The 15,255-nt window shown below is 45.4% G+C and overlaps 1 protein-coding gene across 1 annotated transcript in view; it reads right to left on the minus strand.

Moving 5' to 3' along the window:
- The window catches only part of LOC111981451 (cell adhesion molecule DSCAML1-like), a 112,449-nt gene that overhangs the window by 18,961 nt on the left and 78,233 nt on the right, over positions 1-15,255 (minus strand). Inside the window, 7 exon segments of the mRNA XM_024012720.2 lie at positions 4,431-4,607; positions 4,841-4,960; positions 5,212-5,496; positions 6,252-6,524; positions 7,309-7,558; positions 7,560-7,583; positions 7,585-7,607. Of these exon segments, the coding sequence (XP_023868488.1) occupies positions 4,431-4,607; positions 4,841-4,960; positions 5,212-5,496; positions 6,252-6,524; positions 7,309-7,558; positions 7,560-7,583; positions 7,585-7,607 (1,152 nt within the window).

A 15,255-nucleotide genomic window follows, 5' to 3' on the forward strand; every position in this document is an offset into this window, starting at 1 on the left:
ATTTGAAAAATCAAGGAACTGTACAGGTGTGTAGAAAATAGAAATCGACCCTCCATCACTATCTGTTTTCATTTCACGCTCCGAGCCCTCGTGGCCCTCTCACACCCCCTCCTCTCTTCCCCGTCTACCTCCTTCCCTCCTCTTCGCCAACATGGGTTATTGATCTGAAGGGTTCCTGCTGTTTTGTTTTCATCACTAATTCATCAGAACCTTTCCTTCCCCACCACAGCCATAGACAGACAAAAAGACACACAGACTGGAGGAACAAATCAATCAACATGCACACACAGACACATACACCAGTCTGGGAGAGATAGAGAGAGTGGTATTTAAGTTTAGAGCCAACCCTCCTCCTGAAGAGGGTTAATGAAGTGTAGCCCAGGGCTGGGGTCAAACAGGAGGGGGGGAATGAATGACACGTGTGAGGAAGAGAATGAGAGAAAATGAAAGAGAGAGCGAGAAAGAGAGAGAGAGAGAGAGAGAGAGAGAGAGAGAGAGAGAATACGAGAGAGAGAGAGAGAGAGAGAGAGAGAGAGAGAGAGAGAGAGAGAGAGAGAGAGAGAGAGAGAGAGAGAGAGAGAGAGAGAGAGAGAGAGAAAGAGAGAGAGACAGAGTGAGACAACATGCTCTGCTCACACCTACTGTAATGTTCTGGGCCTAAACCACACGAAAACAACACCAGACACTATGGAACAGATAGATTTCACTATCTCATCCTGGAATATACAAGGTCTGAGGTCATCTGCCTTTGGCCTAAAGAGTAGGAACCCAAATTTCATCAAATAAATTGGAAATACAGACATTGTCATCCTACAAGAAACATGATATAGAGGAGACGGACCCACTGGTTGCCCTCTAGGTTACAGAGAGCTGGTAGTCCATTCCACTAAACTACCAGGTATGAAACAGGGAAGAGACTCAGGGGGTATGCTAATTTGGTATAGAGCAGACCTAATACACTCTATTAAATTAGTCAAAACAGGAACATTTTACATCTGGCTAGAAATGATCTCCACAGAGAAAAATGTCCTCATGTGTGCTACCTATATCCCTCCAATAGAATCCTCATACTTTAACGATGACAACTTCTCCATCCTAGAGGGGGAGATCAACCATTTCCATACCCAGGGACATGTACTAGTCTGTGATGACCTAAATGCCAAAACTGGACAAGAACCTGACACTCTCAGCAAACAGTATTCCCTCCCAAATATGCCCCCCTAGACACAACTATGACAAAACAACCAACAAAAATGGGTCACAACTCCTCCAGGTCTGTCGCATGCTGGGTCTGTACATAATCAATGGTAGGATTCAAGGAGACTCCTATGGTAGATACACCTACAGCTCATCCCTTGGCAGTAGTACTGTAGATTACTTCATCACTGACCTCAACCCAGAGTCTCTCAGAGCTTTCACAGTCAGCCCACTAACACCCCTATCAGATCACAGCAAAATCACAGTCTACCTGAACAGAGCAATACTCAATCATGAGGCATAACAGCCAAAGGAACTGCACAATATTAAGAAATGCTATAGATGGAAGGAAAGTAGTGTAGAAACCTACCAAAAAACAATTAGGCAACAACAAACTCAATCCCTTTTAGACAACTTTCTAGGCAAAAAATGTCACTGTAATAGTGAAGGTGTAAACTTGGCAGTAAAAAGTCTAAACAGTATATTTGACCTTTCAGCTTCCCTATCAAATCTAAAAATGTCAAGCAGACAACCTAAGAAAATTAACAACAATGACAAATGGTTTGATGAAGAATTAAAAAACCTAAGAAAGAAATTGAGAAACATATCCAACCAAAAACATAGAGACCCAGAAAACCTGAGTCTGCACCTTCACTGTGCTAAATCACTAAAACAATAAAGAAATACACTARGGAAAAATAAGGAACAGCACGTCAGAAATCAGCTCAATGTAATTGAAGAATCCATAGAATCAAACCACTTCTGGTAAAATTGGAACACACTAAACAAACAACAAAACGAAGAGTTATCTATCCAAAATGGAGATGTGTGGATAAACCCATTCTCCAATATTTTTGGATCTATAGCAAAGAACAAACAGAAAAAACATATACATGATCAATTACAAATCTTAGAATCAGCAAATAAACACAACCAGAAACCACTGGATTCTCCAGTTACATTGAATGAACTACAGGACAAAATGCAAACCCACCAACCCAAAAAGGCCTGTGGTGTTGATGGCATACTACTGTACATGAATTTATCAAATATACAGACCACAAATTCCAATTGGCTATACTTAAACGTTTTAACATCATCCTCAACTCTGGCATATTCCCCAATATTTGTAACCAAGGACTGATAACCCCAATCCACCAAAGTGGAGACAAATTTGACTCCAATAACTATTGTGGGATATAGGTCAAAAGCAACCTTGGGAAAATCCTCTGCATTATCATTAACATCAGACTCAGTAAAAACAATGAACTGAGCTAATGTAAATATGGCTTATTACCAAATTACGATACGACAGACCACAAATTCACCCTGCACACACTAATTCAAAAACAAACTAAGCAAAACAAACGCAAAGTCTTCTTATGCTTTGTTGACTTCAAAAAAGCCTTTGACTCAATTTGGGATGAGGGTCTGCTATACAAATTGATGGAAAGTGGTGTTGGGGGAAAAACATCAACATTATAAAATCTATGTACACAAATAACAAGTGTGCCGTTAAAATTGGCAAAAAACACACATTTCTTTCCACAGGGACGTGGGCTGAGACAGGGATGCAGCTTAAGCCCCACCCTCTTCAACATATATATCAACAAATTGGTGAGGGCACTAGAACAGTCTGCAGCACCTGCCCTCACCCTACTAAAATCTGAAGTCAAATGTCTACTGTTTGCTGATGATCTGGTGCTTATGTCCCTAACCAAGGAGGGCCTACAGCAGCGCCTAGATCTTATGCACAGATTCTGTCAGACCTTGGCCCTGACAGTAAATCTCAGTAAAGACAAAAATAATGGTGTTCCAAAAAAGGTACAGTTGCCAGGAAAACAAATACAAATTCCATCTAGACACTGTTGCCCTAGAGCACACAAAAAACGATGCATACCTCTGCCTAAACATCAGTGTCACAGGTAACTTCCACAAATCTGTGAACAATCTGAGAGACAAGGCAAGAAGGGCCTTCTATACCATCAAAAGGAACATAACATTTGACATACCAATTAAGATTTGGCTAAAAATACTTGAATCGGTTATAGAACCCATTGCCTTTTTTGGTTGTGAGGTCTGGGGACCACTCACCAACCAAGAAACACCAAATTGAGACTCTGCATGCAGAATTCTGAAAAAATATCCTCCTCATACAARGTAAAACACCAAATAATGCATGCAGAGCAGAATTAGGCTGATACCCGCTAATTATCAAAATCCAGAAAAGAGACGTTAAATTCTACAACCACCTTAAAGGAAGCGATTCCCAAACCTTCCATAACAAAGCAATCACTTACAGAGAGATGAATCTGGAGAAGAGTCCTCTAAGAAAGCTGGTCCTGGGGCTCTGTTCACAAACATAAACAGACCCCACAGAGCCCCAGGACAGCAACACAATTAGACCCAACCAAATCATGAGAAAACAAAAAGATAATTACTTGACACATTGCAAAGAATTAACCAAAAAACGGAGCAAAATAGAATGCTATTTGGCCCTAAAGAGAGACTACACAGTGGCAGAATACCTGACCAATGTGACTGACTATGGAAAGCTGACTATGTACAGATTCAGTGAGCATAGCCTTGCTATTGAGAAAGGTCGTCGTAGGCAGACCTGGCTCTCAAGAGAAGACAGGCTATGTGCACACTGATCACAAAATGAGGTGGAAACTGAGCTGCACTTCCTAATCTCCTGACAAATGTATGACCATATTAGAGACACATATTTCCCTCAGATTATAGAGACCCACAAAGAATTATTTGAAAACAAATCCAATTTTGATAAACTAACATATCTATTGGGTGAAATACCAGCGTGTGCAATCACAACAGCAAGATTTYTGACCTGTTGCCACAAGAAAATGGCAACCAGTGAAGAACAAACACCATTGTAAATACAACCCATATTTATGTTGATTTATTTTCCCTTTTTTTACTTGAACTATTTGCACATCGTTAAAACACTGTATGTAGACATAATATGACATTTGAAATGTCTTTATTATTTTGGAACAGTAATATTTACTGTTCACTTTTTACTGTTTATTTCACTTTTGTTTATCAATTTCACTTGCTTTGGGAATGTAAACATATGTTTCCATGCCAATAAAGCCCCTTGAATTGAATTGAATTGAATTGAGAGAGAATGAGAGAAAGGAAGAAAGAAAGAGAGAACAAGAGAGAGAGAGAGAGGGAGAGAGAAAGACCTAGTGAGAGACAGATGAACTCACTCTTGACGGTGAGGACCATGCTCTTGCTGATGTCAGAGCCCACTCCATTGGAGGCCTGACAGAGGTAGTATCCCCGGTCGTCCTCTAGGACGTGCCGAATCAGCAGGGAGCCGTTGAACATGATCTGGATCCGACCAGTCAGAGGCACAGGGTGGTACTGCTGGGGGTTCCCTATACCTTCAGGGAGGAACGGCACGGTCGTGTCAAGTCAAAGTTACGCAAGGTTATAATGGTCTCTAATCTTACGCTTAGTTATGATGTTACAGTAGAGAATAAAAATAAAAACATTTGCTAATTTTATCTTCCATCATCAATTAAACTTTACTGTACAAGTTATTTCACTATGATACGTAGAATAGTAGACAGTTAGATAGTTGATGTTGTTAGTGCTGCAGGGTGTTGGTCTTTACCTTTGGCGTGTTTCCACATGACTTTGGGAGGGGGGTATCCCTCCACAGAACAGTTTAGTACTCCTGCCTTCCCATAGATCCCATCCTGGTTGTTGGGCTGGACCACGAAGCGAGGGGGAACTGAGGGAGGAGAGGTTATAGTTAGTACAGTCATTATAATTGACAACAGCATCTCTAAAATGGTGGATATTCTTCAATTATTCTTCAATCCTTCTGTGTTTTCTTAATATCTTCCAGCTTCTATAACCAGTCTGTCCATGCATTCATTCTTTATCTTTCTCAAATTCTTCAACACCACTTATTTTCCAATCCTTCCTCTCCTTCTCACCCTCCCTCCATCCTCTCCTCTCCTCCCCTCCTCCCTCTCTCACCGGTGACGATCAGCTGTCTCTCCCAGCTGACGGTTGCCGCGGCGTTGCTAGCAATGCAGGTGTAGTTGCCATTGTGCTTCAGCGTCACCTTGGAGATCTGCAAGGAGCTCATGAATTCTTTGGTCTCTATGCCAACACCAGAGGCGGAACCAGGCACGATGAGTTGCCCGTCTTTGTGCCAGGTGATGCGGATGGGCATGTCACCTGACGACACCACGCAGGCAATGTACATCAGCTTTCCCACCGACGTGGAGGGGATATCAAAGGGCTGGATCAGTGGTGGCACTAGGGGCAGAGGTTACAGAGGTCAGAGGTTAGAGGTCCCACCCCTGACCCCCTTCCATCTTCACCAGCCCATAATAGGTGCTCTGATTACAGGCCAACTGGCGGAGGAAGTCATGCCGTTGCCATGGTCGCGGAAGGGGGTGGAGTGGTGCTACAGCTAAAACGTCTGGGGGATTTAATCTGGGCCTCATTATGATTCATCTAATTAAATCAGAGACACACACAAACACACGTGCACACGCACACACAGACTTCTATAGACCCCCCAACACCCACACACAAACACACCTAAAGCACACATGCTTACCATCCAACAAACACACTTACACATTCACATAAAGCTAGATGCTTTTAACGCCATGGTGTGACCACCCTGTTAAGCTGATTGCCTCTTTACGACTAGGAACTCAATACACACACACACCCCAATACACACACACACACAAACCCACACACACCCCCCAACACCCACACACAAACACACCTAAAGCACACATGCTTACCATCCAACAAACACACTTACACATTCACATAAAGCTAGATGCTTTTAACGCCATGGTGTGACCACCCTGTTAAGCTGATTGCCTCTTTACGACTAGGAAGAAACCTTGCCCAAACGTTGATGACTTTCAACAAATCCACTGCATTGTAGTGAACAGCCTGTCATTGGTAGTTTTCATACCTACTCTATTTCCCTTACCTGTATTTCACCTTTGCCCCTACCCTTTGTCCCCCACCCCTGTCCAGTCCCCTACCTTTCACAGTGACGTGGACAGTCTGGTCGATGGAGGTCTGTGGCTGGATGAGCACACTACACAGGTAGGTACCCTCGTCCATGCCCTTCTGCACATCACTCAGCCTCAGGGTTCCATTCTCATACACCACCTGGCGATGGTTGTCAGGCAGCAGCATGCCGTCCTTAAACCACTTGATAGAGTAGTAGGGGTAACCAATCACACGACAGGTTATAAAGGTGTTCCTTCCTGCCACAGCCGTGATGTCACGCATCTCCCTGATCCTAGGAGAACCTGGAGACACAGAAAAGAGAGGGAGGACGAGAGGAGCGGAGGAGAGGAGGGAAAGAGGAGGAAGAAGAAGGGGGAAAAAGGGAGGAGGAGACAGGGGTGGAAGAGGAGAAAGAGGGGAGGAGGACATGGGAGAAAAGGGGAGCAGAGAAGATAAAGATTGGGGAGGGAGAAGATAAAGGTTGGGTAGAGAGTGATTGGGGCAGATTGAGGGGTAGAGAAAGAGGTTAGTGATGTCCCCTTAACCCAATCATACTGGTAATATTTGTAATATCTATTAATGTGTTTTCTAAGTGATTGTGTGCATGGGTGTGTATGCACATGTTTGACTACATTACCCTCAGTAACACTGTCCTATGGTCTTGATGAGAACAGACATGGTCTTTGCTGTGGTCTTGATGAGAACAGATAGATAGAGACAGGAGTCAGAGAGACATCCAGGTAGACAGACACACAGCAAAAGAGAGAGAAACACACACTGGGAACGACACAGACAGACAGAAACAGGGACGCGGGAGAGAGACACACATACAGAGAAAAAGACAGAGAGTAAGAAAGAGGGATGACAGTTGGAGGGTTGGGGTTAGGGTTGGGTGTGTGAAATGATGGACTCTAAACCTCGCTGTGTGTGTTAGTGCATGTATGCATGTGTCTTGGATGTGTGTACGTGTTGCACGTTTGTCTAACTCCTCACACATCTCCACCTGTCTCTGTACTGTATACTTATTGTCAGTGCATGTATAGGTGCAGGTGTGGGGTGCGTGTATATTGAAAAGTAGACAGGCACCTCTTACGTTTATGCGCGCTTGGTACTCGGCGCTACCGGCCGAGTTGCGTGCGGCGCAGCGATACACTCCCCCGTCACGGATGGCCGGGCTGCTGACGTTGACATGTGACACGGTCAGGCCGTCTGATAGGGTGTACTGGCTGGTTTTGTAGGCGGAGTCTCGCACCACAGGCTCGTCGTCCAGTGTCCAGGTGATGGAAGGGGGTGGGGCTCCTTGGGAGGCACACATCAGGGAGAAGGGCTCGCCGGGGGCGGACCACGCGCTCACTGAAGGCAAGACACGATACGAGGAGTGCCGTCTACAGGAGAGATGAATGGAGAAGAAAGAGAGAGAGCGAGAGAGGAGAGAGAGAGAGAGAGAGAGAGAGAGAGGAGAGAGAGAGGAGAGAGAGAGAGAAAGAAAGAAAGAAAGAAAAGAAAGAAAAGAAAGAAAGAAGAAAGAAAGAAAGAAAGAAAGAAAGAAAGAAAGAAAGAAAGAAGAAGAAAGAAAGACAGAGAGAGGGAAGAAGAAAGAGAGAGGGGAAAAGTGAGATAATGTTACAGATGTGGATCTTATTTGATCACTCTGTTGCAGGAGAATGCAGGACATTTTAAACGTGTAGGTTATTTGAGGTTTAAAAAGGCTTCTGAAGTTTGTAATTTCCACTTTGAAATTTCAGACTTGATTTTCCCTTCCGAAAAATATATCAACCCCTACAAAAATGTCCATTAATTATAATCCACATAATAATTAACATTTCCTGTTGCTGCAGGATTATTTTTCTGCTGTTGCAAACTGGCTCAAATTAAGATCCTACATCTGTAAGCGAGATTTGGTTGGGGGGACCCCAGCCCGTGGCAAAACATTTTAGTGGCCCCTCTCTTGAGAGTGGAGAGAAACATTTATGTTTTAAAAGTGAATTTCCTGCAATTCTACACATTTCGCCATGGGGCAGAGAGAAACATTTTACAATTTTATAACGAATTTAATGCAATACTACTACCTTTCCCATGGGGCAGAGAGAAATCATTTGCAGTTTTACAGCTTATTTCCTGTCACGTTCCTGACCTGTTGTCTGTTATTTTTGTATGTGTTTAGTTGGTCAGGGCGGGAGTTGGGGTGGGCATTCTATGTTTTGTGTTTCTATGTTTAGGGTTTGTAATTAGCCTTATATGGTTCTCAATCAGAGACAGGTGTTTGACGTTTCCTCTGATTGGGAACCATATAAAGGTAGGGTGTTCACACTGTTTGTTTGTGGGTGGTTGTCTTCCGTGTCTGTATGTATGTGCGTACCACACGGGACTGTAGCGATTTTGTTTGTAGTCTATACCTGTTCGTGCGTTCTTCGTGTTATTTGTAAGTTCTCTAGTTCAGGTCTGTCTTCGTTCGTTTTGTTATTTTGTATTATTCCAAGTGTTGTTTCGTGTTCGTCTTCGTCGTTTAAGAAATTCATTATGTTTTCTAAACCCGCTGCATGTTGGTCTGATCCCTACTCCTCCTCTTCGGACGAAGAGGAGGAGAACAAGCGTTACATTTCCTGAAATTCTATCAATTTTGCCATGGAGTGGATAGAAAGTTTAGCCGTTTTAAACACCCACAAGTGCAAAAAACATTTTTTTTTCAGGAGATAGACAATTCCCATAGCTTACCAATGTTGCAAAACGATTTCTAGTCAATAAGTCATCATTTTAGTCAAAGTATGATATATTTGGAGTTGAAGTGGGAAATTCGAAGTGGTAACTTTGGATATTTTCCGTGGCAATGCCGTGTGTTTCCCCTATGATATGACATGCTAATACTTTTCAGTCTACGTTTCTTTTCAGGGCAGTTTTATTTGAATGTTACCACCCACCAGCATGGCATTGTTTATTAATCAGAAACACCTGCAAAGTTCTTCCTCTTCGCGAGTCGTGATTGAGCTGAGCAATATAACAGATCATCTTCGGCTGAGCCAAACAGCTTTTCGTCGTAACCTACACTTGGTCACCTGAGTCATGGAACAAATTAAAATAGGGGCTCCAAACGTATGTTTTTTGTTGTTTGTTTTCTTTATTAGCAAATTATAATTGTAAAGTTTCACAAATGTTTGAGCTAGTCTGTCCAACAAAAATATATATGACCATTTTATATACTGAATAAAAATATAAATGTAACATGCAACAATTTTAAAGARTTTACAAATCATATAAGGAAATCAGTCAATTGAAATACATTCATTCGGCCCTAATCTATGGATTTCACATGACTGGGAATACAGATATGCATCAGTTGGTCACAGATACATTTTTCTTTTAAGTAGGGACGTGGATCAGAAAACCAGTCAGTATCTGGTGTGTCCACCATTTGCCTCATGCAGCGCGACACATCTCCTTTGCATAGAGTTGATCAGGCTGTTGATTGTGGCCCGTGGAATGTTGTCCCACTCCTCTTCAATGGCTGTGCGAAGTCCTGGATATTGGCGGGAACTGGAACACACTGTCATACACATCAATCCAGAGCATCCCAAACATGCTCAATGGGTGACATCTCTGATGAGTACAGACCATTGAAGAACTGGGAWATTTTCAGCTTCCAGGAATTGTGTACAGATCCTGGCGACATGGAGCCGTCATTATCATGCTGAAACATGACGTGATGGCGGCGGGTGAATGGCACAACAATGGGCTTCAGGATCTCGTCACGGTATCTCTGTGCATTGAAATTGGCATTGATAAAATACAATTGTGTTCATTGTCCATAGCTTATGCCTAACTATACCATAACCCCACCGCCACCATATGGCACTCTGTTCACAACGTTGACATCAGCAAACCGCTCACCCACAGGACGCCGTACACATGGTCTGCGGTTGTGAGGCCAGTTGGACGTACTGTCAAATTCTCTAAAACAACGTTGGAGGCGGCTTATGTTAGAGGAATTGACATTCAATTCTCTGGCAACAGTTCTGGTAGACATTCCTGCAGTCAGCATGCCAATTGCACACTCCCTCAAAACTTTAGACATCTGTGGCATTGTGTTGTGTGACAAAACTACACATTTTAGAGTGGCCTTTCATTGTCCCCAGCACAACGTGAAACTGTGTAATGATCATGCTGTTCAATCAGCTTCTTGATATGCCACACCTGTCAGGTGGATGGATGATCTTGGCAAAGGATTAGTGCTCACTAACAGGGATGTAAACAAATGAGTGTGCAAAACAATTGAGAGGAATAAGCTTTTTGTGCGTATGGAACATTTATAAGATCTTTTATTTCAGCTCATGAAACATGGGACCAACACTTTACATGTCGCGTTTATATTTTTGTTCAGTGTAAATGGTAAAATTGTGTGTAACATGATTGCATTTTGGAACCCCAATTCCCCCCATTGCCCCAAGATGAATGGTTTTGACCACACTCCACTGCTTTGACTGGTGCAGCTAGAAATCACAAGTGTCTATCCTATAATGACGGCACCCGCAAAAGAAAATTCCACAAGCTTCTTAATCTATTTTGTGCTGTTGTTACATTTGTATTGGTGTTTTGTTTCATGGCCGATGCGCTCCGGGTGTTGTTACACATAATTTGCAGCATGCATCATGAGCAAAGTCAATGTAGTCATCACTTCCCCTAGCTYTGAGAACCATGGCATGATGTAACGGCAGCCTTCCTCCTCTTCGTCTGAAGAGGAGGTGTAGCAGGGATCGGACCAAGACGCAGTGTAGTTCGTGTTCATCATGTTTTAATAATAACAAAAACGTGAACACTAAACAAATACAAAATAACAAATGTGGCAAAACCGAAACAGTCCTATCTGGTGCAGAGAACACAAAGACAGACGCGCAGAGAATACCATTGAAGAACTGGGAAATTTTCAGCTTCCAGGAATTGTGTACAGATCCTGGCGACATGGAGCCGTCATTATCATGCTGAAACATGACGTGATGGCGGCGGGTGAATGGCACAACAATGGGCTTCAGGATCTCGTCACGGTATCTCTGTGCATTGAAATTGGCATTGATAAAATACAATTGTGTTCATTGTCCATAGCTTATGCCTAACTATCATAACCCCACCGCCACCATATGGCACTCTGTTCACAACGTTGACATCAGCAAACCGCTCCACAAGGACGCCGTACACATGGTCTGCGGTTGTGAGGCCAGTTGGACGTACTGTCAAATTCTCTAAAACAACGTTGGAGGCGGCTTATGTTAGAGGAATTGACATTCAATTCTCTGGCAACAGTTCTGGTAGACATTCCTGCAGTCAGCATGCCAATTGCACACTCCCTCAAAACTTTAGACATCTGTGGCATTGTGTTGTGTGACAAAACTACACATTTTAGAGTGGCCTTTCATTGTCCCCGCACAACGTGAAACTGTGTAATGATCATCTGCTGTTCATCAGCTTCTTGATATGCCACACCTGTCAGGTGGATGGATGATCTTGGCAAAGGATTAGTGCTCACTAACAGGGATGTAAACAAATGAGTGTGAAAAACAATTGAGAGGAATAAGCTTTTTGTGCGTATGGAACATTTATAAGATCTTTTATTTCAGCTCATGAAACATGGGACCAACACTTTACATGTCGCGTTTAATATTTTGTTCAGTGTAAATGGTAAAATTGTGTGTAACATGATTGCATTTTGGAACCCCAATTCCCCCATTGCCCCAAGATGAATGGTTTTGACCACACTCCACTGCTTTGACTGGTGCAGCTAGAAATCACAGTGTCTATCCTATAATGACGGCACCCGCAAAAGAAATTCCACAAGCTTCTTAATCTATTTTGTGCTGTTGTTACATTTGTATTGGTGTTTTGTTTCATGGCCGATGCGCTCCGGGTGTTGTTACACATAATTTGCAGCATGCATCATGAGCAAAGTCAATGTAGTCATCACTTCCCCTAGCTATGAGAACCATGGCATGATGTAACGGCAGCCTTCCTCCTCTTCGTCTGAAGAGGAGGTGTAGCAGGGATCGGACCAAGACGCAGTGTAGTTCGTGTTCATCATGTTTTAATAATAACAAAAACGTGAACACTAAACAAATACAAAATAACAAATGTGGCAAAACCGAAACAGTCCTATCTGGTGCAGAGAACACAAAGACAGAAGACAACACCACAAACCCCAACACAAAACAAGCTACCTAAATATGGTTCCCAATCAGAGACAATGACTAACACCTGCCTCTGATTGAGAACCATATCAGGTTCATACATAGAAACGGACAAACTAGACACACAACATAGAATGCCACCCAGCTCACGTCCTGACCAACACTAACTCAAAGAAAACACAAAATAACTATGGTCAGAACGTGACAGTACCCCCCCCCCCCCCCCCCCAAGGTGCGGACTCCGACCACACAACCTAACCTATAAGAGATGGTCTGGGTGGGCACCTGTCCGCCGGTGGCGGCTCTGGCGCTGGACGTGGACCCCACTCCACCATTGTCTTTGTCCACCTCCTTTGCGTCCTTTGAGGTGCGACCCTCGCCGCGACCTTGGCCTAGGAACCCTAACAAAGGGCCCCACTGGACTGAGGAGCGCCTCTGGACTGAGGGGCGCCTCATGACTGAGGAAACTCCTCCGGACTGAGGGACAGCTCCGGACTGAAGGGGCAGCTCATGACTGAGAGGTAGCTATGACTGAGGGGTAGCTCATGACTGAGGGGTAGCTCATGACTGAGGGGTAGCTCAGACGAGGGGTAGCTCAGGACTGAGAGGTAGCTCAGGACTGAGAGGTAGCTCAGGACTGAGAGGTAGCTCCGACTGAGAGGTAGCTCCGGACTAAGGACAGCTCCGGACTGAATGGCAGCTCATGACTGAATGGCAGCTCATGACTGGAGGGCAGCTCATGACTGATGGGCAGCTCATGACTGAAGGGCAGCTCATGTGGAGGGCAGCTCATGACTGGAGGGCAGTCATGACTGGAGGCAGCTCAGACTGAAGGGCAGCTCATACTGGAGGGCAGCTCATGACTGGAGGGCAGCTAGACTGAAGGCAGCTCATGACTGGAGGGCAGCTCATGACTGGAGGGCAGCTCTGGCGGCTCCTTACTGGCGGGCAGCTCTGGCGGCTCCTGACTGGCGGGCGGCTCTGGCGGCTCCTGACTGGCGGACGGCCCTGGCGGCTCCTGACTGACGGACGGCTCTAGCGGCTCAGGCAGACGGGCGGCTCAGATGGCGCTGGACAGACGGCGGGCTCAGATGGCGCTGGACAGACGGGCGGCTCAGATGGCGCTGGGCAGCCGGGCAGCTCAGACGGCGCTGGCAGACGGGCAGCGCAGGCGGCGCTGGACAGACGGGCAGCGCAGGCAGCGCTGGGCGGATGGGCAGCACAGGCGGCGCTGGGCAGACGGCAGACTCTGGCCTGCTGAGGCGCACAGTAGGCCTGGTGCGTGGTGCAGGAACTGGTGGTACCGGGCTAAGGACACGCACCTCAAGGCTAGTGTGGGGAGCAGCAATAGGGCGTACAGGGCTCTGGAGATGCACAGGAGGCTTGGTGCGTGGTGCCGGAACTGGTGGTACCGGGCTGGAGACACGCACCTCAGGGCGAGTGGTGAGGAGGAACAGGGCTCTGAAGACGCACAGGAAGCCTGGTGCGTGGTGTTGCACTGGTGGGACTGGGCTGGGGCGAGGAGGTGGCACCGGATATACCGGACCGTGAAAGCGTACTGGAGCTCTTGAGCACCGAGCCTGCCCAACCTTACCTGTTGAATACTCCCCTTAGCCCGGCCAGTGCGGTGAGGTGGAAATAACCCGCACTGGGCTGTCCTGGCGAACGGGGACACCATGCTTAAGGCTGGTGCCATGTACACCGGCCCAAGGAGACGCACTGGAGACCAGATGCGTTGAGCCGGCTTCATGGCACCTGGTTCGATGCCCACTCTAGCCCGGCCGATACGAGGAGCTGGGATGTACCGCACCGGGCTATGCACATGTACAGGAGACACCGTGCGCTCTTCCGCATAACACGGTGTCTGCCCGTACTTCGCTCTCACGGTAAGCCCGGGAAGTTGGCGCAGGTCTCCTACCTGACTTCGCCACACCCCCCCCCCCCCCCCCCCCCCAAGAATATTTGGGGCTGCCTCTCTGGCCTCCAGCCACGCTTCCGTGCTGCTCCTCATACCACCGCCTCTCGGCTTTAGCTGCCTCCAGCTCTTCACGAGAGCGGCGATATTCTCCAGCTTAGCCCAGGGTCCCTTACCGTCCAGAATTTCCTCCATGTCCAGGAGTCCTGTGTACTAGGCGCTGCTGCTGCTGTCCCTTACACGCTGCTTGGTCCTTTTTTGGTGGGTGGTTCTGTAACGGCAGCCTTCCTCCTCTTCGTCTGAAGAGGAGGTGTAGCACGGATCGGACCAAGACGCAGTGTAGTTCGTGTTCATCATGTTTTAATAATAACAAAAACGTGAACACTAAACAAATACAAAATAACAAATGTGGCAAAACCGAAACAGTCCTATCTGGTGCAGAGAACACAAAGACAGACGACAACCACCCACAAACCCAACACAAAACAAGCTACCTAAATATGGTTCCCAATCAGAGACAATGACTAACACCTGCCTCTGACTGAGAACCATATCAGGTCATACATAGAAACGGCCAAACTAGATACACAACACATAGAATGCCCACCCAGCTCACGTCCTGACCAATACTAAAACAAAGAAAACACAAAAGAACTATGGTCAGAACGTGACACATGAGCACGGGCTGACGTGGCATTGCTGTAGCGCAGCCTGACAGAAGCCTACCAAAGGTTGCACTGTGTAGAATCTAATCCAAACAGTTCAATAGTAGGCTATCCATATTACCCGGAGCTTCATTTTATTCTTTCTATTTCTATGGTGGATTTAAGGCCGCAATTAATGGAACATGCCAAAAACTTTGGAGATAACAATATACTGGTTTTATATATATATATATATATATATATATATATATATATATATATTATTATATATATATTATATATA

The sequence above is a fragment of the Salvelinus sp. IW2-2015 genome, linkage group LG20 (genome assembly GCF_002910315.2).
Source record: "Salvelinus sp. IW2-2015 linkage group LG20, ASM291031v2, whole genome shotgun sequence".
NCBI lineage: Eukaryota > Metazoa > Chordata > Actinopteri > Salmoniformes > Salmonidae > Salvelinus > Salvelinus sp. IW2-2015.